Consider the following 25,046-nt stretch of genomic DNA (forward strand, 5'->3'; position numbering starts at 1 on the left):
AAGTGAGTTTAGCAAGTTCACAGATAAAAGATAAACACACAAAATCAATTGTATTCCTATATATAAGCAATGAACACATGGAAACCTCAATTAAAAATACATACTATTTATTATATTTTATTTTGTTTTTCTTTATATAAATTTAAGGAGTACAAGTGCAGGTTCATTACATGGATATATTTTGTAGTGATAAAGTCTGGGCTTTTTGTGTAACCATTACCCAAATAGTACACATCAAGTAATTTCTTATCTCTGACCATCCTCCCACCCTTCTGAGTCTCCAATGACTGTCATTTCACATGTGCATACATATTTAGCTCCCACTTATAAATGAGAACATGTGATATTTGACATTTTGTTTTTGAGTTGTTTCACTTAAGATAGTAATGCCTTCCAGTTCCATCCACACTGCTGCAAAAGACATGATTTCATTCTTTTTTAATGGCTGAATAGTATTCTCTGTGTGTGTATACATATATATATGTAAACATACACACGCATATTAAATATATATACCACATTTTCTTTATTCAATCATCTGTTGATGGACACTTAGGCTGATTTCATATTTTTGCTATTGTGAATAGTGCAGTAATAAACATATGAGTGCAGGTATCTTTTTGATGTAATGATTTTTTTCCTTTGGGTATATACCCAGTAGTGGGATTGCTGGATTGAGTGGTAGTTCTATTTTAAGTTCTTTGAGAGATCTTTACACTGTTTCCCATAGAGGTTGTACTAGTTTATATACTCACCAACAGTATATAAGCATTCCCTTTTCTCTTCATCCTCACCAATATTTGTTATTTTTTTTACTTTAATAATAACCATTCTGACTGGTGTAAGATGATATCTCATGTGGTTTTAATTTGCATTTCTTTGATGGTTAGTGATACTGGACATTTTTTCATATGTTTGTTGGCTATTTATATGTCATCTTTTGAAAAATGTCTATTCATGTCCTTTGCCAACTTTTTAATATGATAATTTTTGTTGTTGTTGAGTTGTTTGAATTCCTTCTATGTCTGGATATCAGCCTCCTGTTGGATGCATAGGTTGAAAATATTTTCTCCCATTGTGCAGGTTGTCTGTTCACTATATTGATTATTTCTTTTGCTGTGCAGAAGCTTTTTAGTTTAAGTCCCATTATTTATTTATGTTTTTATTACATTTACTTTTGAGGTCTTAGTTATAATTTTTTTGCCTAGACCAATGTCCAGAAGAGTTTACCCTAGGTTTTCTTCTCGTATTTTTTATAGTTTCAGGTCTTACATGTAAGTCTTTGATCCATCTTGATTTTTGTATATGGTGAGAGATAGGGGTCCAGTTTCATTCCTTTGCATATAGCAATCCAATTTTCCTGGCATCATTCATTGAAAAGTGTGTCCTTTCCCCAGTGTATGCTTTTGTCAACTTTGTCAAAGATCAGTTGGCTGTAAGTATGTGACTTTATTTCTGGATTCTCTATTTTGTTCCATTGATCTATATGTTTACTTTTGTGTCAGTACCATACTGTTTTGTTTACTATAGGTTTGTAGTGTATTTTGAGATCAGGTAATATGATGCCTCCAGCTTTGTTCTTTCTGCTTAGGATTGCTTTGGCTATTTGGGCTCTTTTTTGGTTCCATATGAATTTTAGGGTTGTTTTCTCTAAATCTGTAAAAAATGACATTGGTGTTTTGATAGGAATTGCATTATATCTGTCTATCACATTGGACAGTACGGTCATTTTAATGATATTAATTTTTCCAATCCATGAGCATGGGACGTTTTACTATTTGTTTGTTTCAACTATGCTTTCTTTCATCAGTGTTTTGTAGTTTTCCTTTTAGGGATCTTTCACCTCCTTAGTTAAACATATTCGTAGGTATTTTATATTTTTCTAGCTATTGTAAATGGGATTGCCTTCTTGATTTGGTTCTCAGCTTGATTGTTATTGATATATAGAAATGCTTCTGATTTTTGGACGTTGATTTTGTATTCTGAAACTTTATTGAATTTGTTGATCAAATCAGTGTTTGTTGGAGGAGTCCTTAGGACTTTTTAGGATAAGATCATATTATCAGTGAACAGAGATAATTTGACTTCCTCTTTTCCAGTTTGGATGTCTTTTATTTCTTTCTCTTGCCTGATTCCTCTGGCTAGGACTTCTACTACTACATTGAATAAAAATGGTGAAAGTGGGTATCCTTGTCTTCTTCCAGTCTTCTTCCAGTTCTTAGTGGGATTGCCTTACATTTTTTTACCATTTAGTATGATGTTGGCGATGGGTTTCTCATATATGGCCTTTATTATTTTGAGGTATGTTCCTTCTAGGCCTAGTTTGTTGAGGGTTTTTATCATGAAGGGATGCTGGATTTTATCTAATGCTTTTTCTGTACTTATTGAGATAATTATATGGTTTTTGTCCTTAATTCTGTTCATATGATGAATCATATTTATTGACATCTCTATGTTGAATCATCCTTGAAATAAAACCCACTTGATGATGGTGAATTATCTTTTTGATTTGCTGTTGGATTTGGTTTGCCAATATTTCATTGAGGATTTTTGCATTTATGTTTATCAGAGATATTGGTCTGTAGTTTTCTTTTTTGGTTATGTCCTTGTCTGGCTTTGGTATCAAGGTGATACTAGCTTTGTAGAATGAGTTAGGGAGGATTCCCTCCTTGATTTTTTGGAACAGTTTCAGGAGAATTTGTACCAGTTCTTTCTATGGTTGTTCAGTCTCTGATGATCTTTTGTATTTATGTGGTATCAGTTGCAATGTCTCCTTGTTCATTTCTGGTTATGTTTGTTTGGATCTTCTCTCTTCTTTTCTTGGTTTAGCTAGCAATTTTGTTTATCTTCTTAAAGAATCAACTTTTCACTTTGTTGATCCTTTGTCTTGTTTTTCTAGTCCCAGTTTCATTTAGTTCTGCTATGACCTTTTTTGTTTCCTTTTTTCTACCAGCTCTGCATTTGGCTTGTTCTTATTTTTCTAATTCCCTGAGTTGCAACATTAGGTGGTCTTTCTGTTTGTTTGATGTAGGCATCTAATGCTATAATTTTCCCTCTTAGCATTGCTTTTGCTCTATCCCAGCAGTTTTAGTATGCTGTGTCTCCATTTTCATTCATTTCAAAACAGTTTAAAATTTCATTGTTGATGCAAAGATCATTTAGGAATATGTTATTTAATATCCACACATTTGTATAGTTTTGAGGATTCCTCTTAGTATTGATTTCTAGTTTTATTCTGCTTTGGTCTTATGAGATATTGACATGATTTCAATTTTTAAAAATTTGTGAAGACTAATTTTGTGGCCTAACATATGGTCTATCTTAGAAAACATTCCATGTGCTGATAAGAAGAATACATATTCTGTGGTTGTGAGATATAATGTTCTGTAAATGTCTATTAGGTCCATTTGGTCTAAAGTCCACTTTAAGTCAAGTTTTTCTTTGTGGATTTATGTCTCAATGATCTGTCTAGTGCTGTGAGTGAAGTGTTGAAGTCCCCCACTATTATTGTGTTACTGTGTATCTCTGTCTAATCTCTGTCGTTAGGTATAGTAATATTGTTTTATGAATCTCTGTGTGCCCTGGTGTTAGGTGCATATATATTTAGGTTTGTTAAATCTTCTTGTTGAATCAATCTCTTTATCATTATATAGTGACGTTCCTTGTCTTTTTTTTTTTTTTACTGTTTTGATTTAAAGTCTATTTTATCTAAGTATAGCTACTCCTGTTTGGTTTTGCTTTCTGTTTGCATAGAATATCTTTTTTATAGTGAGTTTCCTGTTAGCATATAGTGGGCTTATGGGCTTTTTAAAATCCATTCTGCCTATCTATATCTTTTAAATGGGGCATTTAATCAATTTGTATTTAAGGTTAATATTGACATGTGAGGTTTTGTTCCTGTCACAATGTTCATTGTTATCTAGTTGTTTTGTGGGTTCTTTGTTTCTTTTCTTTTTTTCCTCTGTATATTGGTCTTTGTGGTTTGGTGGAGTTCTGTCATGTTGCCATTTAGTTTCTCTCTCTTCCTCCTTTATGTAAGTGTTTTATAAGATCTGTGAATTTTATACTTTTTTGTGTTTGTATGACATAAGTGAGTATTGGCCATTTGTTTCCATGTTTAGAATTCTTTTGAGCTTTTCTTGTATGGCTCATCTAATGGTGATGAATTCCCTCAGCATTTGCTTGACTGGGAAAGACTTTATCGCTCCTTCATTTATGCCATTATGCCATTATTCTGGCCAGATATAAAATTCATGGTGGATAGTTTTTTCTTTAAGTACCCTGAAGATAGGATTCCAATCTCTCCTGGCTTGTAATGTTTCTCCTAAGAATTCCAGTTAGTCTGATGAGGATTCCTTTATAAATGAGTATACACTCTTGCTGATTTTAGGATTTTTTTTCTTCATGTTGACTTTAGACAGTCTGATGACCTTCTATATGTCCTGGTAAAATCCGTCTTGCAATGTATTTTCCTGATGTTTGTTGATCCTCTTATATCTGGATATCTAACTCTCTTGCTAGATTAGGGAAGTTTTTGTCAATTATTTCCTTAAATAAGGTTTCTAAACTTTTTGCTTTTTCTTCTCTCTCAGAAATACTGATTTGAAAGTTTAGTTGCTTTATGTAGTACCATACTTCTTGAAGGCTTTTCTTATTCCTTATTTCTTGTTTTTGTCTGACTGGATTAATTCAAATGTACTGTCTTCAAGTTCTGAGATTCTCTCTTCTGCTTGGTTTAGTGTATTGTTGAAGCTTTCAACAATATTTTGTAATTCCTTCAATGAATTTTTCATTTCCAGAAGTTCTGTTTTTTGTTTTTTTTTTTTTTTAAGATATCTATTTCTTTGGTAAATTTCTCATTCATATCTTGAATAGATTTTCTTTGTATTTGTTTTCAGATTTCTCTTGGACCTCATTGAGGTTCTTTAAATCAATAGTTTAAATTCGTTATCTGGTATTTCAATAATTTTATTTTGGTTAGGATCCATTGCTTGTAAGTAGCGTGATTCATTCAGGGTGTCATAACATCCTGCTTTTTCACACTTCAGTATTGTTATGCTGATTTCTTCTCATCTGGAGAAACAGTCATTTCTTATTTTTGAATTTATTTTTGTTTGGACAGGACTTTTTTTTTCCTTCGGGATGTGACTATAAGTTGAGTAGGCCACTTGACTCTGCTTCTCGATGCATTCAGTGGTGAAGACTCTATAAATTCCTTGGTTGTAAATAGCCTTAGTGTGGTGTCTTTCTCAGATGCTGGTTGTAGTAGCAGTGTACTGGGAGGGTGAGCAGGCTCATGGGCTCCTGGGTAACCAGGGTGGTGTGGGTGATGGTGGTAGCAGGGTTTGGGAGAAGTCTGTCTCCTTCCCAAGTGCTGGGCACTTGGGTCAGATGTAATGGGCTGTGCTTTTTGATCTGCAGGCTAGTAGGTGGCATTTGCAGGTGACAGCCAGCTGTGGTGGTAGCAGTAGGGTTTATGCTTAACCTTTATTAACCAGAAGTACTCAGTTGTGCTGGGTGATGAGTTGGGCTGTGGAATGATTAGTGCTTAGGTCCCTTGATCCACGTCTGAGGTGGAGGTGGGGGTGGGGGCAACGTTGGGCAAGGCTAGCCAGGCAAACCCACTCTCCAGGCCCCCAATGATGGATATAAGCGCCTGCCCCAACACGTGTCAAGGGGCAGTCCTCAGGCTTTCGGAGAAATGCCCCGGCAAGAAGTAGAGCAACCACTGCTGCACCAAAGACCCAGCATGGGGAAGACTATCTCTGGCTCCACTGTCTAGCAAGCAGTAGCAGAACCCGCCTCGCTCTCACCCTTCAGATCCTATGGGGCTCCCCCCTACAGCAGAACCCTGGCAGCAAAATGGGACAGTCAGTCAAGTCGTTAAGCAGTTTGCTTTCAGTCCACGAAACTGTCCCAGGCCGTAACACTTGCTGCCTGGGTCAAAACCACGCCTCTCAGGCAGATCTCCTCCCGTTCTTGTCCCACAAAACAGCGGCACCCAACTCCAGCTCCTTTGGCTGAGACCCATGCCATACTCACCTCTCAGTTCTGGTTGTGGGGCCCCTCCCTGCTCCGGACCAGACTGACAAACCCCAACCTGAGACTTTTCAAACTGGTGACTGCTGACCCTGCTAGCTGGCAGGTTCCTACACAGCCTTCATTAGCTGGGATCAGGAATAGTCTCCTATTAGGGCCCAGGTCTGGGAGCCTGCAGGACACTTCTCAGTACAGTTTCTTTTCACAGTCTCTCGGTTGCTCCCCAAGTAGGATCCAGGGCTTGGTAGTGTCAAGGAGCTCCCCCATGTCCTGGATTGCCTGGGTCCCCATGGGAGACGCATATTATGAAGACATACCACCTCTCACATACTGGGGATTCACTCATCATTTTCTACCAGACCCTGCAAAGTGGGCTGTTGCCTGGCTTCTTTTTCCCAGTATCTGAAGTTTTCTTTCACTTTTTTATTGAACTCTTGAGTTTCTTCTTGGATAAAAGTCCACAGTGTGAATCTCTACACACTATTTTGCTATTTCCAAGTGGCGGACGCATGCTGGCAAAGTCCCTATTCTGCCATCTTGGAAAAACTACAATGCTATTTATAATTACTCAAAAAATTAAATAGTTAAGCATAAATCTAACAAATCCTGCAAAAAATCTGTAAAAGACATGGAGAAAGCTACAAAACACTGAAGAAAGAAATCAAAGATCTAAATAAAATAAATACCACGTTCATGACTGTAAGATTCACATGGTAAAATTATCAATTCTCTTAAAATTGATAAACAGGTTTAATACAATTTCTACCAAAATTCCAACAAGATTTCTCATAGATATAAACAGATTATTCTAGAATTTATATAAAAAGGCAAAGGAATTAAAATAACAAAAACAAATTTGAAAAAGAAGAATATGGTGGGAGAAAACAGTCTACCCCCATTTCAAGATTTAATTTGTAGCTACAGTAGACTATGTAGTGTAGCAAAAGAATGGACACATAGAACAGTGTAACAGAAAAAAGAACCCAGAAATAGACCCACACAAATATGGCCAACTAATCTCTGACAAAGGTGCAGACACAATTAAATGAAGGAGGAACGCCTTTCTATTAAATTGTGCTAAAGTAATTGGATATCCATAGGCAAAAGAAAAAAAATCTAACTCTCATACATTATACAAAAATTAACTCAAAATAGATCACAGACTTCAATATAAAATGTAAAACTGTAAAGCTTTTAGGAAAACTTAAAAGACATATTCAGGATCTAGGGATAGGCAAAGAGTTCCTAGACTTGACCTAACAGCATTATCCATCAAAGGAAAAACTGATAAATTGGACTTCATCAAAATTAAAAATGTTCTGCCTATGAGAGATCTTGTTAAGAAGATGAAAAAACAAGCTACAGACAGGGAGAAAATATTTGCAAACCACATGTCTGACAAAAGACTAGTACAATATTTAGAATCTACAATATACCTAACAAAATTGCTAAATATTAAAAAAATGGTGAGGATGTAGAGAAACTGGATCACTCATACATTGCTTGTGGCATGTAGAATGGTACAGCTACTCTGGAAAACAGTTTGGCAGTTTCTTGAAAAACTAAACATGTACTTATATCACACAACCCAGCGATTGTGCTCCTAGCATTTATCCCAGAGAAATGAAAACTTATATTGACACAAAAATCTGTATACAAATGTTTATAGCAACTTTATTTGTAATACTCCAAAACTGAAAACAACCAGATGTCCTTCAATGGGTAAATGGTTAAACAAACTGTGCTACATTCATACCATGGAATATTACTTGGTAATAAAAAGGAACAAACTATTGATATACACATTATACTGAGAATTATACTGAGTAAAAAAAAAAAAGATAATCCTAAAAGGTTACATACTGTATGATTCCACTTATATAGCATTCTTGAATGGACAAAATTACTGAAATGGACAATAGATTGGTAGTTGTCAGGGATTAAGGAGGGGGTTAGAGTAGTAGAGGAGTGAGTGTGGTTATAAAATTTGCTTCACTTCAATAGGTTCTTGAAGTGAAGCAAATGTTCTGTATCTTGACTGTTTTGATGTCATTATGTTGAATGATATTTTACTATCATTTTGTAAGATAGTACCATTGCAAAAACTAGAAAAAGGCCCCCCAAAACTTCTCCATATTCTTTCTTTCTTTTTGGGGGTCGGGGCAGACTATCTAATACTTTTTAGCCTTTATTTGCACAATTGGCCAGAAAGGCTAGACCAATAGGCCTTTTTTTTTTTTTTTTGCCTCACCATAGCTTAAAGGCTCAATTTTAAAGTTATAAGCTCATAGACAAGTAACATATATGTTAAAAATATCACAGAAGCAACAGTTTTATGACCTTAAACAATTTAGCTGAGATAGTTATTATAAACCTGTCTAACTAGTATGTTCAGAAAAAGAATGTCTAAATTAAATTTTGAAGTTGTTTTATTTTATTTTACCAATATTTTTAGATGATCTTTATTATTTCTTACAACTACATGTGGATTTACAATTGTCTCAAAAGAAAAATTTAATATATAGTAACTATATGTTGTTTACCAAAGACACAATTTAAATAATAAAGTCACAAACAGGTTAAAAAATGCATAGAAAAGAAATACTATGCTAACATTATTAAAAATAAAAAAGCTGAATTGGTTATCTTAATATCAAAAAATGTAGATTTCAGAGAAAAGAATATTACCAGGGATAGAGAAGTTTATTTCTGAAGATAAAGGAAACATCAATCATGAGAACACAAATATCCTAAATATGTATGCCCCTAGTAATGGAGCTTCAAAACACATGAAGCAAAAATTGATAGAGATTAAATAAAAAAGGAATAGAAAAATCCACAATTATAGTTGGAGATATCAATACCTTTCAATAATTTATAGAACAAGTAGACATAAAAATCAAGGATATAGTTGACTTGACAATCAACATCAACCAACTTGACCTAACTGGCATTTATAGAACACTCCACTCAACAAGAGAAGAATACACATTCTTTTCAGATATACATGAAATATTTACCAATAGATCATATTCTAGGCTATAAAATGAATCTCAATAGATTTAAAAGGATTCAAGCCACACAAAATATGCTTTATGACAATAATACAATTAAATTAGAAATTTAATTATCTGAAAATATTTAAAAACTAAATGCCATACTTCTAAAAAACCCACAGGTCAAAGAAGAAATCAGATGAAAATTAGAAAATATTTTGAACTGAATGAAAATTAAATCACAGCATATTAGAAACTGTGGGCTAATGCTAACATAGTACTCAGGAAGAAATTTATAACACTGACTGCCTATATTTAAAAATAAGAAAAGTCTCAAATCCACTATCTCGTTTTCTATCTTAAGGAACTAGAAGAAGAGCAACTTAAATCTAAATTAGTCAAAACAAAGGAAATAAAAATTAAGCAGAAATCAGTGAGCTAGAAAATATAAAAACAATGGAGAAAGTAATTGGAATGAAAAGCTGGTTCTTTGAGAGTGTATCAATGAAATTGATAAACTTTCAGCCAGACTAAGAGAGAGGGCATAAATTACCAATATTAGAAATGACAGAGGTAACTTCATTATAGTTTCTACAGATATTAAATGGATAATAAGGAAATATCATGAACACTGTTATCTTTATAAATTTTATAAATTACATGGAATAAAAAAATTCCATGGAAGACACAAGCTACCAAAGCTCACTCACTGTAGAAGAAACAGATAATCTTAACAGCTTTATATATATTAAAGACATGAAATTTGTAGCTAAAAATATTCCCATAAAGAAAAATCTGGGACATTAATTCACAGGTGAATTCTACCAAACATTTAAAGCAGCAATAATGCCAACTCTACACAACCTTTTCCAAAAAACTGCAGGAGAAGGAATATTCCTCAACTCATTATATGAGGCCAGCATTGCAGTAATGCCCAAACTAGACACAGATATTACAAGAAAAGAAAACTATAAAAAATATTCTTGGTTTGTAAAAATCAATATTCATGGTTACATGTAAAAATTCTAAACAAAATATTATCCAATTAAATGCAACAATATATAGAAGATGTAAATATAAATGTAATTATAATATAAATATATATGTATAATTACATATAACTATAATATATAAAACAATATATAAAATGCATTATGACTTAGAGGATTTTATTCCAAGAATAAAGGGTTAGGTTTGCATTAGAAAATCAATCAATATAATTCATCATATTAATAAACTAAAAAATATTCAATAGACAGAAATAAATTTGACATTTATCATTCCTGATAATTTTTTTTCAGCAAACAATTTTATGAACAGAACTTCCTCAACCTCATAAAGAACAACCACAAAATACCTACAGCTAACATTCTTAATGGTAAAAGACTGAATGCTTTCCCTCTAAGATCAGGAAAAAGACAAGGAGGTCTGCCCTCAACACTTCTATTTAACCTTAACTTAGGGGTTGTAGCCATTGCAGTAAGGCAAGAAAAATAAATGAAATAAATGCATGCAAATTGAAGTAGAAGTAAAAATGTCTTCATTAACAGATGACATGATTGTCTATGTAGACAATTCAAAGGAATCTACAAAAAAGTCTATTAGAATTAATAAATGAGTTTAGCAAAGTTGCAGAATACAAGATCAATATACAAAATTTTATTTTTATATACTAGCAATGAATAATCAGATATTGATATAAAAGCAATAACATTAACAAAACCATTATATATGAAATATTTAGTGATAATTCTGAAAAAAGATATAAAACATTTATATGCTAAAAACTATAAAACATTGCTTAGAAATATTAAATACTAAAGGCATTTATCTTGTTCATGAGTGTGAATCCTTGCTAACATAAATAAGTCTATTCTTCCTAAATTAACCCATAAATTCAATGCAAGCCCAATCAAAATCCTAGGAGACTCCTTTGTCAGAACTGACATGCTAACTGTAAAGCTCATATGGAAATGTAAAGACATAGCCCAAATAATTTTGAAACAGTAGAGCAAAGATGGAGGTATAAACTATCTGATTTCAAGACTTATAATAAAGCTATGGTAATTAAACCAGTGTGCTATAGGAGTAAAAACAAATAGATTCGTGGAACAGAATAGAGTCCTGAAATAGATTCACACAATTGATTTGTGACAATGGTGCAAAGGCAATTCAGTGGAGAAATTCTTTTCAACAAATGGTGCTGAGACAATTTCATATGCAAATGTTAAGAAATAAACTTTAATCTATGCCCCTGTGCATGTGTAAAAATGAATACAAATGGCCCATAAACCTAAATATAGATCCTAAAATTTCTAGAAGGAAATATATGAGAATATCTTTGCAACCTTGCAAAGATTTCTTAGATAAGACACCAAACCAACAAACCCATAAAAAAACAAATGGATAAACTAGACTAAATGAAAATGTAAAACTCTTGAAAAAATGTAGTTAAAAGAATGAGAAACCAAGTATAGGCTGGAAGATACTATTTGCAAAATACATATCTGATAAAATGAATATATAGAGAACTCTCAAAAGTTAATATTAAGAAAACAATCCAATAAGAAAAAAATGGGCAAGAGAACAGACATTACACAAAAGATATAAAAGTGGCCAATAAGCACATGAGAAGATTCCCAAGATCATTAGGCATTAGATGCAAATCAAAGCCATATTGAGATATTTCTATATACTTTCTGTATACCCTTTTGCTTATTAGAATGGATAAAATGTAAAGGCCTGACTATACCAACTTTTGGTGTGGATGTGGAAGAATAAGAACTCTGATGTAGGGCTGGTGGTAATGTAAAATCATACAACCACTTTGAGAAGAGTTTAGCAGTTGTTTAAAAAGTTAAGTATACACCTACCATATGATTCAGCCATTCCAGTCTTAGCTATTTGCCCAAAAGAACAGAACATATGTCCACACAAAGATTTGTGCAGAAATGTTCATAGCAACTTTATTTATTATAGCCCCAAATTGGAAACATTTCCCAAATGTCCACTAACAAGTGAATGGAAAAAAAACTGTGCTATTATCCCTACAATGGAATACTACCCAGAACTATGAAGAGATGAACTATTAACACACATGACAACATAAATTAATCTCAAAATAATTTCGCTGAATGAAGCCAGATATAAAAGAATATATACTATATGATTCCATTTATATAAAACTCTAAAATAATACCAACCAATCTATTAGTGACAGAAAGCAGATCAGTGGTTGCCTAGGGACAAGGATAGAGGCATAAGGAGGAGAAGGGAATGTGGTAACTTTTCAATGCAAGGAATATGTTCACTATCTTCATTGTGGTGTATACAATTATGTCAAAGCTTCTCAAAGTGTATATTTTAAGTATGTGCAATCTATTGTATGGCATCATGTCTCAATAACACTGTTTAAAAACTCTCATTTTGGGACAAAATCTTTATTTGCATCTCAAATCACCTAGATAATTTTTTTTGTTTTGTTTTGTTTTGTTTCTTCCTCTGTAATATTCTTCCCTTCATGTCACAGATAGCAAATGCTCTCTGTACCTCTCCTTCAATAAAATGGTTCATTCATTCATATATTTATTTATTATTATTATTTTTTAAATCCAGCTGTGCTTATGAGTATCTGTGAGTTTTGGGATGTGCAGATCTTGTATTTTTACCTGCTTCTGAAGCACTCTTCTCCAGAATGCCTGTCTGGTGCTATTAGCCAGTTGAAAATAAAATGGTGCTTCTGATGTTTAGTGGTCCCATGCAAGATTTCCTGAAGACTCTAAAGATATCCATTCTATGATTCACCTTCACCTACCTGTGGGAAAAGTCTAATATTTCTGGTATAACTGGGCTTGGATATAGCAAAAGATAGTAGACATTTATAGATACTGTTAATAAATATCCTAAAATCATGGGAGTTATAACACCCTGTGGGGTTTGTGCTGTGATGGTGGTAGGCAGTAGAGTTATAACAGAAGGGGAAACTGTAAAGAAACTTGAGACTTTGGGGGAAATTTTGAGTTCAGAAATTAGAACAGTTTAGGCTTGTCACCAGGGAGCACGTATTTAGAAAGCAGGGAGAGGGGCACATCTACTTTGGCAGAATTAGATGAACAAAATAGGAAAGAGTTAAGTTGTGTTTGGAGTGGGTGTGGGTAGAGCAGTATTGAAATGGGGTTGTGGGATAAACCTTATTCCTCAGTAACCAAAACAATTGAGAATACTTGCTTTTTTTTTTTTTTTACCATGGAATCAGAAATAACAGAACCAAAAAATAGGAGCACAAAAATTGGGCAGGAACCTCATTGATCTAGGAAAATTCTAAAATTTTGTTTTACGTATTAATCTGGGCACATGGAGCTGTGCACCTATGAATAACCACAGATAGTGCACCTTATTCAACCTTAGGAAATGTGGTTTACACAGTCCTGCAAATAGAGGAATTTGAAAGTACTATGTGCTTTCTATCAAGACTTATTCACAATATGATACTTAGTCCTGTCACAAAATGCTAACCACATTTCTCTAGAATATTATTTAATTTTCAAAGGCTTTTTCAATTCATATTATTAAAATAGAGTATCTTTTGGGTTCCACTCTTCCCTTAATACCTGTAAACTCTTATTGCGTTAAGGCGGCCTTTAGAAAGGTAGAGTCTTTGCCGGCAGCTGCATTAGATGAGAAAATAAAGTGGTAGGAGAGGCTGGGTCTGTAATGAGAGAAAGAAGCTCACTAGATACGTGATGGATTGAGAGGATGTTTTATGACCAGTTGAAACCACTAATCCCATATTCAAAAATCCAAGAGGTTTCCTATAGTTTCTATCACAAAATTCTCCGATTGTGTAGCAGTATAGCTTTGAGATGGACAGAGAATGAGGACACAACAAGGGTAAGGGTGTCAAACAAAAAGCCAGGGAGAAATCTTGCCCCTAGGATCTTGCTCCAGACAGAGAAAGTTCTTCTCCCCTAAAGGTTGGAAATATTACAAAAGTGGTTTGAGAGCCTTCTCTGTGGGGGATTACTACGGAGAATGGTTTTTTTTTTTGTTTTTTTTTTTGTTGTTTTTCTTTTTTACCAGTTCAAGCATATTAAGCCCAAATCAATTTTATCTCCCAGAACTGTTTCCCTATATACCACAGTAAAGTTCCTAATGTTACAACCGTACTCAAAACATTATATTAACTAGATATACATATGTACTTTTCATGTTGTGGCACATGGTTAGTGGTTTTCATCTTTTGACTTTTTTTGTTTATGGTCATCTTAAGCTGCCCACTGACTATTTTCACTTGACTTCTGTTGATACCTCCAACTTAACTTGCTTCAACAAAATATCTACTGACTTTCCTAATTCCCCGTTGTTTTTTTTTTTTTTTTTGTCTTTCTCCCTCACTTCGTCATCCTGCTTAGGCAGCCAGTCACTCTGTTTTGTTAATCCTTCTTTTGTAATTTCACATTCATTTCTCTTCTCATTTTTATGGTGATTTTTTGTTCAGGCCTTGATTATCTTGTGTTTGTACTACCAAAGGAAAAAATTGGTCTTCCTTTTCAGAGCAAAGAGTCTGCAAGGGTAGGCAGAATGGAGACTGGATAGAGGAATGATTTTTCTGCATGCTAAGTGAGCTGCAGGCAAGGTGAGGTCACTTGGCATGAGACCAGGATATAGTTGAGCTATATTTGGGCAGAGTATGGCAGAAGAGTAGGGCAGTGGACTCAACAGAGACTGGGCTCTAATCCCTGCCTCTTGGAAACTGGAGCTACAGGTGGAGATGCTTAGTGCCAGGCAGGGTGAGGTGAGCTGACTGAACTGAGGAGAGAGGGCTTAGGAGCAAATCAGGGACTGAGGCTGGAATTCCTGCTCCTTAGTATCTGCAACTCAGAGTAAGGTCAATACCTCTAGATACTGTGCCCTGCCCTTCCAGCTAAAATTTACCTTTTACTTATTTGTGACTTCAACTGGAAAGAGTATAAGTTTATTGGCGAGAGATACTATATTTTTTCTTACAACTCGTATGAGCAATACAATATTTTGTAGGTGATTGTATTGTTGCTATTATAGATATTATTTTAATAGTCTTCATTTCAAAGTTAAATCTTTTAGCACCTCTTCAAGACCCATTTGGACTCCCTTTGGAGTGTTTATTTACTAGGTTGCTGATGTTTCCTTGAGTTAAATGACATACCTTAGAGTTTATGAGACTTTTTCTCTTCAAAAAGGATACTATCTTCAGGAAGAGATGGGTCCTAAAGTTGTCTTTGAAATACTCAACAGTGTACCTGTGACAATATTATAGATCTCGTTTTTTAAAGTATGTGTTTCAAAGCATAATTTTTGACTTATTTTTCTCAGAATTCAAAGAAGAAAAATTTTGAGTCTTTCATTTGGCCATGAAACAAAGGCTTTTACTTCTCAAGATCATCTCTAAATTTCTCATTTTAATGTTTTTCATAATCTTGTTAGGTGCTATAATATTATGGCATTTTAACTGATATAAACATTCCCAGAGACTCCTCACCAATGCCAATTCAAACTGTAATACTGCACATTTTTAGCAGTTCTTGTATTTTCCAAACTAGAAGACTTTGTGAGAAAAATATTCAAATAAAGATTTTAACTTTTGCTTCAAATAATCTACTTGCTACAAGTGTCTCTGAAGAATACTGTAATACTTTTCTTAGAGTTACCTGCTTACCTGTTAGTCTGCTGAGGCTGGATATACAAATGTTCCAAAATCCAGAGTTTTGCCTCAAGTTCACTTTGTAGTACTTGGCTCCTCATCGTGTGTCATAGGAGTTTAAACATTAAACCTCAAAGTATGGTACCCTATGTGCCTTTTCAGAAACAACAAAGCACATTGTAACTACTAGATGAAATGAAATGACAAAATTAAAAAAGCCAACCCTAAGTTATTTTCAGTGCTTGAATTTTTGACTTCCAATCACCCCACTAAACGGTTCTTCATGATTAACTTTGAATTATAAGAATCATTGACTATTGAATGAGCATTCAAGAGGACTGGTTGTGGGATCCAACTTTGCAGATAATTTGCTGGATGATTTTGAGCGAGTCGTTTAATCTCTGCAGTTCTTAATCTCCTCAGTTAAAAATGAGGAGCTTGGAGTATTAGATGATTTCTAAGCTTCTCCCTACTCCAAAAGCCTATGATTCTATTCCTAAAGAAGAAATCCGAGTCCTTCTTAAATATCCAAATTGGATATTCGGAATAAGGAATTTTCCAACCAAGTGACGTGAAGGGTGCTTGAGGGTCTATCTGGTTTGGAGAGCAGCACACCTAGGAAGTGCGAAAAAGGAATGTCGTCGAAGACAGCGAGCAAGGCCAGCGAGGAGGTTAGCGGGTCTGTGGGTTAACTGAGGCAACGGGAGCAGGTGGCAGCGGCGCCTGATGGCCCCCGGGCCGCGCCGGGGCGGAGACTGTACCGGTGGGCGGGGAAGGCGGGCGCCCCTCGCGGCTCCTCGGCCTGCGCGCCCCGCCGCCCCGTCCGCGCGCGTTCCAGGCGCGTTCCGTGCCCGCAGCCGGCGGTGACGAGCCGTGACGCCTCAATGGTTGCCTGGGCGCGGCGCGGGGTTCGGAGCCGGGCGGCAGCGGGCGGGGCGTCGCACCTCTCCTCGCCGCACCTCTCCTCGGGAGCCGCGGCTGCGACTGCGCCATGAGCCCCGGGCTCACGCGCTGCTTGTCCTGGCTGCTGCTGACCGTCGGCTGGCTGTTCCTCGCGGGCCTCCAGCCCGCGTGGGGGGCGAACGTCACCGCCGTCCAGGATACCGGCCCGGCCCACGAGAGCGAGAGCGACGGCGAGGGCGAGGGCGAGAACGACGAGGAGGCCGAGAACGACAGCGAGGCGGCGGAGAACGAGAGTCCGGCGGAGGTCCCGGAGGACGGTGAGGCCGGGAGGCCCCTCGGCGGCACGCAGAGGCCGCGGTTGAGGGCCGAGGCCTGCTCTTTGCCCGGGAACAATAAGAATTACCCGTGTTTATCCGTTTCGTGCATCTTATGGCCTTGAAGAAGGATTGCTAATTCTCCAAGGCCATAGCAAGCAAGATAAATAAGCACATGTATAGAAATTGCTACAGACATACTGCTGAATATTGCTTTAGACAAGCAAAACGACTTTAAGAGGTGGGAGGTAGATTCCCACCAAGGGGAATCATTTTGACTCTTCTTGCAGTCATTTTCCCTTCCCACTGTAGATTTTTAAGTTCACATTGCTTGCGGTCCTCTTCTTTTCCACATTTGCACGTGGGGTTGGAACTCAATGTAATGCAGAATTCCCCTTACTGTGACCGTCTAGATAGACCAATATGCTGACAAAACTGCCCAGAAGCGCCATATCACCTTCGTGCAGCTCCTACTCTCTGCAACGTGGTGTTGTGTTATTGGTATGTTCAACTTTGAACAAAGGAACTGGGGCGGTAGAAAACATCTATCAAGGGATCCAACTAGTGGCTTTGTTAGATGCTACATGTTAACCAAGGAGGAATGAGCCTGTGCTTAGTACATAAATTTGCCTTATTCTGCTGGCTCATTAGTAAAACTTGACAAACTGTTGTGCGTGTTACGTTGACTGGTAACTTACGCACTGGGAGGTAAAAGGTCAGCTGCATGGCAGCCTTCGAAAGCAGATTATTCCCTTCTCCTATAAATGACCCAGCTGAGATTGTTTAAAGATCATTTGCATTCTCGTGTCTCCTCAATCCATGCTGTAGAGTGGGTGCTGTGTTTATCAGCCTTTCTTTTATTTCCTGATGACAAGATAGTGACCTTCAGCAGTGGAAAGAAATTGACTATCAGAGGTTAATAGTGGGATGGAGGTTTGTACTGTCTTGATAGCATTACATTACAGAGAGCTTGAAAAGGTCCTTGACTTTGGAAATGTGAAAAAAAAAGATGACTAGGGAAGAAGAGAACATGTTCTAAAGTTTTGCATCATTCTAGTCCTTTAAAATAATTGAATTTACAGTTTTAGTAGTAAACTGGTCAGGGGATACTACTAGCTATAAACTGCTAAATATTATTTAGGCTAAACCCAGGCAATAGTGTTATAATGCCTTGCTTTCAGATTCACATGTAGGTTAGTTACTTATTCTGTCAGTGTTTTGGTTGCCTCATCTGTGGACTTCAGGGAATCCATGTACTTTGTAGAGTTTTACATATACAATTTCATGCATAGGTGCTTTTTCCTGGAGAGAGTGAGAATCGAGAACTTTAATCTGACATGTCAGAGATCTGAAAATTTCCAGAAACATTATTAAAATTTGCATAGCCCCTCTAACTCTCAGTGGACCAGCAAAAATCAATCATCATTGTTTACTATCCAGTGGGCCCTTTTTATTTTTTTCCTTTTAAGTCACATTACAAATGATTTACAGCAATAAGAATAAAGAGCTAGTGAAAACAACTTTGTTAGAAATTTTAATAAGAATCTAAACATGGAAAAACTAAAATTTTTGTTGCATATATCCTAGTTTTGAAAGTGTATATACCCTAACTAGGCAAAGTACTTGGAATAGAACTAAATGCTCAACTGTTAAGCATGAACCTGGAATGCAGTCATCATGTAAATACTGATTCCAGATTTCAAATGCATCATAATAGATTATGTAATAGATTCTAGTTGATCATTACTTTGGTTCTTTCTGTGCTTGTATCGTCAAAACACAATACTTTTGAAAACTGTGAAAGCACATATTTTGTTGAAGAGAAGAATGCCATCATCTTTGCTTCATAACTGCAAAACATGTCCATTTTTAGATTTATAAACACCAACTAGAATGATTGGTGCAATGAATTTGATTCATTTCTATATCATTTATTCTCCTTTCAGTCACTTTTATATACCCACTTACCCATCGTGATATGTTCATTTACAAACCTTATTAAGTAACTGTTGGTGCATAAACATTATAAAAAGGAAACAATACTGTCCGCATCTTTTTAGCAAAACACTATGATCTAGGTTATTGTCACAAAATATTTTAGGATCAAATCTTTCCTGTTGAAAGACTATCTGGGTGAGGATATTGTATATCCTTTTCATCCTTAGAAATAATAATGTTCATTCACTGATTCTTAAAATTCATCTAGAATATTCGTCTAAGATATCATCTCTCACTGAGATTTTGCTTATACAATCAATTTCACCATCATCATTAGCATCTAAAGTACTGTTATCTGTCTCTGTTCATCTTCTGATTTGTTCACTAATTGTGAAATGTTTTTCTCTGTCAGTTTTCTTCTTTTTGCCATTATGAACAAAAAATGAAAATTCTGAAATTTCAACTATATTCAATGAAAGCCAAAAATAGACTACAAGGAGGATGCCTCTAGACTTCTTTTATATCTTCCTGACAGATGATGCTATACTTTGGGAAAAGCAATAAAAAAACAGAGGATGATGTCATAGCTATGATTTATTTCACAATTATATCATCTCTCTGGACAATTCCAATCATTCTTCCATTTTTAAATTTTAGTCTTTTGTAAAAACATAATTGGGAATAATTGTTGAGTAATAATGAAATAATATCATCATTATGGACCATGAAGTAACAAAATGTTTTGAGATGAAGGAAAAACCACCAAGATGTTAGATGTATACACTTACATCTTTTTGTACCTTATATGATGTTTTATATACCTTTAAAATATATTTTTATAGTTTTATATAGGTATACCCTTGGATTTATAAAAGTGCCCAATGGACCTACATAATAATTGCAAAGTAGAATGAGTTTCATTCTATAAAATGAGTTTTACCCTATAAAAAGAGAAGTATATCTTCTATTTTTCTTTGAAGACCTCTAAAAAAGAATAAAAGTCATGAAATATTAACAAATCAACTCTCAAGAAAGAAACTCAAAAGTTAAATTTGCACTTTGGTGATACATACCAAAAGTTACAGTGTGCTGTCCAGAACTGAAGAGAACATTCCAGGATCTGGCCAGAACAAAAGGCAAAATCATTATCTGCATCATTGTGGACGCCAAGCTTTATCAGTGTAGTCTAAGACCCAGTAGATTTTTAGTAAGCCTCACCACATTGTTGACTCCTATTGAACTCACTACTGAACTCTCCATTCGTTTTTAACTGTTCTCCTATCAAGATGACCCATAAAATATTTTTAGACAGTTGACCTTTCAGGTCTACACGTAGGACTTTTTATTCCTCTCCATTTCATTTTGTTAGATTCGCCCATTTATTCCACCCTGTCATTTTTAGATACAGATTTAACAAACATATTTGCTATCCTTCCTAGCTTTGCAGAATCCTGGATTCAGTCAGCATGATATTAGCATCTTTTTCAGGTCATTAATGAAAATATTGAACAGGACAGAGCCATGTGACATACTGCTCCTACCATGTTGATGCCAACCAGTTAATTAGCATCTGTGGATCTTAGTGTTTAACAGTTACACATAAAATTTTACTGATATTCAGATCATATTTTTCCTTATTACTCAGAGGTATATAATGGAATTATAATTATATATATTAATTATTACTACTCATAATTTTGACAAATGCCACACTGAAATCCAGATACATATAATTCTCTTGACCCACCATTGTAGGATTCCTATTAAGAAAAGTGATTGAATGATGTAATGGACTCTCAATATGTCATAGAACATTAAAGCTGAAAGGGATTTTAGAAACTATCTGATGTAATTCCCATATTTTTTTTTCTCTAAGGAAACTCAACTTAGGAGAAATTGACTACTTTTTATTTTATTTTGTTGCTGCTTTTCCAAAGTAGTATAAGTAGTGAATAGTAGAGCTGATTGACTAGTGGTTTTTGCAAAAAGCTTATATTTTAAAATAGCCCACTATTCATTCTCTTATCTATGTTTTCTCTGTTTAGGATTTGGCTTTTAATTTGTAGCTCATAAAATGCCAGCAGAAATATCAAATCATTTCAAGCATTAAAATTTCAATTCCAAATTGATCATCATGATAGTCTACATCATTTAACAAAGTCGATATTGATTTACTTATATGCATCAGGTGCTTACTGTGTATTTAAGGTACTGTATTTGGTGCTTGTGAGTACAGAATGGAAGTATCTTTGAAACTATTGAGGTTTTACAGTAATCAAAATGGGAAAAAAACCGTAGCATTATATGAAATTAATAAGTACAAAATGAATTTAAATTGGGTTATTATATCTTAAGCATGTTTATAGTGCTAAACAATTTATAGAATGCATTCATGCACATTATCTTGTTTAATTCTTACAATAATCAAGTAATATGGGTTCTCCTTTTCAGATTTTATGGAGGGGTTAACTAAGCCTGACAGCATTTAATTAATTTGCTCAAACTCAAACAGCTAATTAGTGGTAGAGGCAGCTCCTTGGACTGCAGTTCAATATGCTTTCCCATGTGATTTGTTGCCCCAGGGTACACTGCCTTTTAAAAGTTATCTTCTAACATCTCGTTTTGTATTTTTTCTATTGAGATTTTAGTCCTAATCTGAGCTACGAAGAATTGGTTATATACTATAGCTAGGGGAATTCTATGCCAAACTTCAAAAAATTAGAAAAAGAAAACCATTTTATGTGATTTAGAACCAAGAATATTTTACTTCTTTAGTAGTGATGTGTCACTAGATTATCCTGCTAAATAAAGTGTTGAAATAAATTCTTAGAAATATTTAAATTTACCATCTTAATGTGGGAAATGAGTAGAACCAATCTATAACTTTTACAATTTTAATGAACACTTGGTATAAAGATTTCTTTTTGGATAGAAATTATACACTCAATTTTAGAAAATAGAGTAGAAAAAATGGTTCTTACAATTAACAGACCTTTTTGTGCTTTTCTGACCTTCTAGACTTTTAACTCACTATATATTAACTGATAAAAAAAATTTAAACTATATACATAGTTTAAGTATAAACCTTCTTTTCAGGGTATTTCTGAATTTAATGCACTTCTTTATAGGTTTTGGATTCTTTTGATTTAAACAATAACAGAAGAGATACTAGGAATGGCATTGCTTTTCTGGTTTAAATGGAAACCTTAAAAAATGTCTGCTGCCCATATGCTAAATACTCTTATCTTCCATCCCCATGTAAGAGTTTTTTCACTTAGAAAAGTTTTCATATGATTAAATAATGTATCTTTACATTTTATGTTTAGTTTCAAATAGGACAGTAGTCAAAGAAGTAGAATTCGGGATGTGCACTGTTACGTGTGGTAAGTAGCATGAAGCAGATGAATAAACCATATTGTAATTTTGGGGGGAGGAAAGGTAAAAACAGTGAGGCCATCTTTTATTTTTAATTTGTGCACTTTCATTCAGCTCTTACTGATTTCTATTTCTATTCCTATTAACTATAATTTATACACTAAATTCAGGCTGATTGCTTTAAAAGGTAAGATATTTTCAGCTTGTAACCTCTGAGTCTTATTTTAAGCCAGCTTCTTATATTTTTGAGGCATAAAAACTGCTTTCACCAAAGTAAAATTTTCTCTGTCTCACAGATGTTCAGAAGATGAAAGATTTTCCAATACATCTCACAGATGTCTTCCCACATACTATGTTGGCAAATCTATCAAGAAATTTGCTTAGTTGTAATAGTATATTCTAAATTCTACATTTCTCCAATTTGTATGTCATGTCTTGGAGAAAAGAGGTATTGGCATTATGGGGAAGATAATGTTCAAAGAACATGACATTTTGATCATTCCATGGATAGCAACTGGACATAAAATATCTTACATGGGGTTGAGATTAAGGGTACACGTGCCGTAGTAGGCCAACGGTTAACATTCACCCTAAGTGCCTGAAGGGCTTGTTAAAACAGAGATTATTAAGCCTGCACCAGAGTTTCTAACTCCATAGGCCTGTGGAAGGGCCTAAGAATTTGCATTTTTAACATGTTTACAATGAAGCTGATGCTGCTAGTTAGGGGACTGTCCTTTGAGAACCAATGCTATATAGACCAGGGTGCTGAGCAGGCAATAGATAATTCACAATGAAATTGAGTTTATTCTCAGTAGAATCTGCCTTGGGAAAAAAGACAGTGGTGAGAGGGAAAGGGGAATAATAACCAGAGGGTAAGATGACAGAAAATCCATGCTGACCTAGATCAGAATGAATTTTGGGGGTGGTCAAAAATTACACCTGAATTGTTTTATAATATTTGAGATAATTTTTTTTATTGTGGTAAAATATACCTAACATAAAATTTACCATTTTAACCATTTTGAAGTATACAATTCGGTGGCCTTAAGCACATTCACATTGTCATGCAACCATCACCTCTGCCCATTTCTAGAAATTTTTCATCATCCCAAACTAAAACCTCACACTCACTAAACACTAACTCCCCAGTCCCTGCTCCTCCCAGCTCCTGGCTGTACTTGATGTCTTTCTTTAGCTGCTTGCTTGATAAATTTTCACAGGTAGAGACTTATTTTTATGATAGTTCTAGTAATTTATATTGTTTTATAAGGTATGTTTTAGAAATTGCATTAATATATTTATATTAATATATTAACAAATGAGGGTTTTTTTTATTTTTAAATCTTTTGCCAACTACATGGCAGGTACTGTTATAGGTGCTGGGAGTAAAGCAGCAAACAAAGCAGATAAAACTCTCTGCCTTCAAGAAATGCATATTTTAGTAGGGGCAGGCACATAATATGTAAAACATCTAATATGTCAGATGGCAATAAGTTCTAAGGAAAAAATAAACCAAAAAGGCACTATTTCATATCTAAAATATTAAAATAATTCAATTTAGAACTATTTAGAAGAGAAAAATGCTTTTGTGAAAATTCTATTTAACTCCTAAAACGATATTTTAGAAATCAAAAGTTTTCTTTTATATTCAGGCAGATTTTTAGGTGTTACTTGATCTTATAGAAAATCTCACACCCACACACATCTCAAGGAAATGTATTTAGCTGAATAAATAAATACATATAATACCTGCTTTGAAAATATTTATGCATTTCAGAGTAAGGCTGTGCTTCTAGAGAGTCTTCCATAAATTCAAGTGGAGCCATCCTGCAGCAGTTCTCAGCCTTCTCTCTTAATCAGAAACCTTTCCCTTTCCATCCTTTCATCTCCTTGTGTCGTATGGGGTCCTCTCCCTTGCTACTTAGAGTGTAGGGTCCCCAGACTGGCTGCATTAGCATAACGTGGGAGCTTGTTAGAAATGCAGAATCTCAAACCTACTCAAGACTGACTGAATCAGAATCTGCATTTCAGTAAGATCTCCAGGTGATTTGCATGTGCTGTTCAGTTTGAGAAGCACTGTTCCAGGCCATGTCTACTCTTCAACTTTCCTTTGCCCTTGAGGATGGGTTTTATGATTAACACGTTTTTGGGGCTGAGAGAGGAAATCTGGTAGGCGAAGAACTCAGGAGAGACTCTCCCTTAGCCTGTCTTCTCTCAGGACATGGTTCAGCATGTTACTGATCCAGCGTTTTATCTTCTCCCTCAATCCTGGTGATGAGAGCCAAACTCAGTAGAGCTCTGGGACCAGTTAGTACAGTGGTGCGGTCTACCAACGTATTTCATCAAATGTATTCATTGGCTGTAATAAGTACACTTTATGTACTTTAAAAAAGAAAAATGCTGCCAATTAATTTATAACATGTCATCAATTATAAATGTATTCTAACTTCAAACATATTAAAATGTAAAAATTTTACATCTTAGATTAGTGAAAATTTATACACAATAGCTTATTAATTCATTGGCTTATTAAAAGTTTCCCCCAAAATTCTGTAGCAAAGTGGTCCCTTGAATTTTATTTGATATGCCATTTTCAAATATGTATGATCATGGAATCCTTTTTCTTATGGTAACAGCCAGAGGAACCAGTGTTTTATGTAACTCACTTCAGAAAATGCCATTTTATGAGATAATTGAAAATGAGGGCCCTAAAAAAATTTAAATGTTATGATCCTGAATTTAGGCATCTAATTTCTGAAATTAGGAGAAAAGTGTCAATAAAAGACATAGGTGGGAAAGTGA

General features: G+C 35.0%; 1 protein-coding gene across 3 annotated transcripts in view; it reads left to right on the forward strand.

The window, feature by feature from the left end:
* SPACA1 (sperm acrosome associated 1) overlaps positions 1-25,046 on the forward strand; it is a 51,673-nt gene that overhangs the window by 19,089 nt on the left and 7,538 nt on the right. For 2 of the 3 annotated variants that reach the window (XM_045542274.1, XM_045542275.1), the window contains one exon: positions 22,196-22,252. The exons of the other annotated variant lie outside the window; for it this stretch is intronic. In XM_045542274.1, coding sequence (XP_045398230.1) covers positions 22,234-22,252 — 19 coding nt within the window. In that variant the 5' untranslated portion in view covers positions 22,196-22,233. The remainder of the gene's footprint in view (positions 1-22,195; positions 22,253-25,046) is intronic. 3 annotated transcript variants of the gene reach the window in all.

This window comes from Lemur catta, chromosome 2 (genome assembly GCF_020740605.2).
Source record: "Lemur catta isolate mLemCat1 chromosome 2, mLemCat1.pri, whole genome shotgun sequence".
Lineage (NCBI taxonomy): Eukaryota > Metazoa > Chordata > Mammalia > Primates > Lemuridae > Lemur > Lemur catta.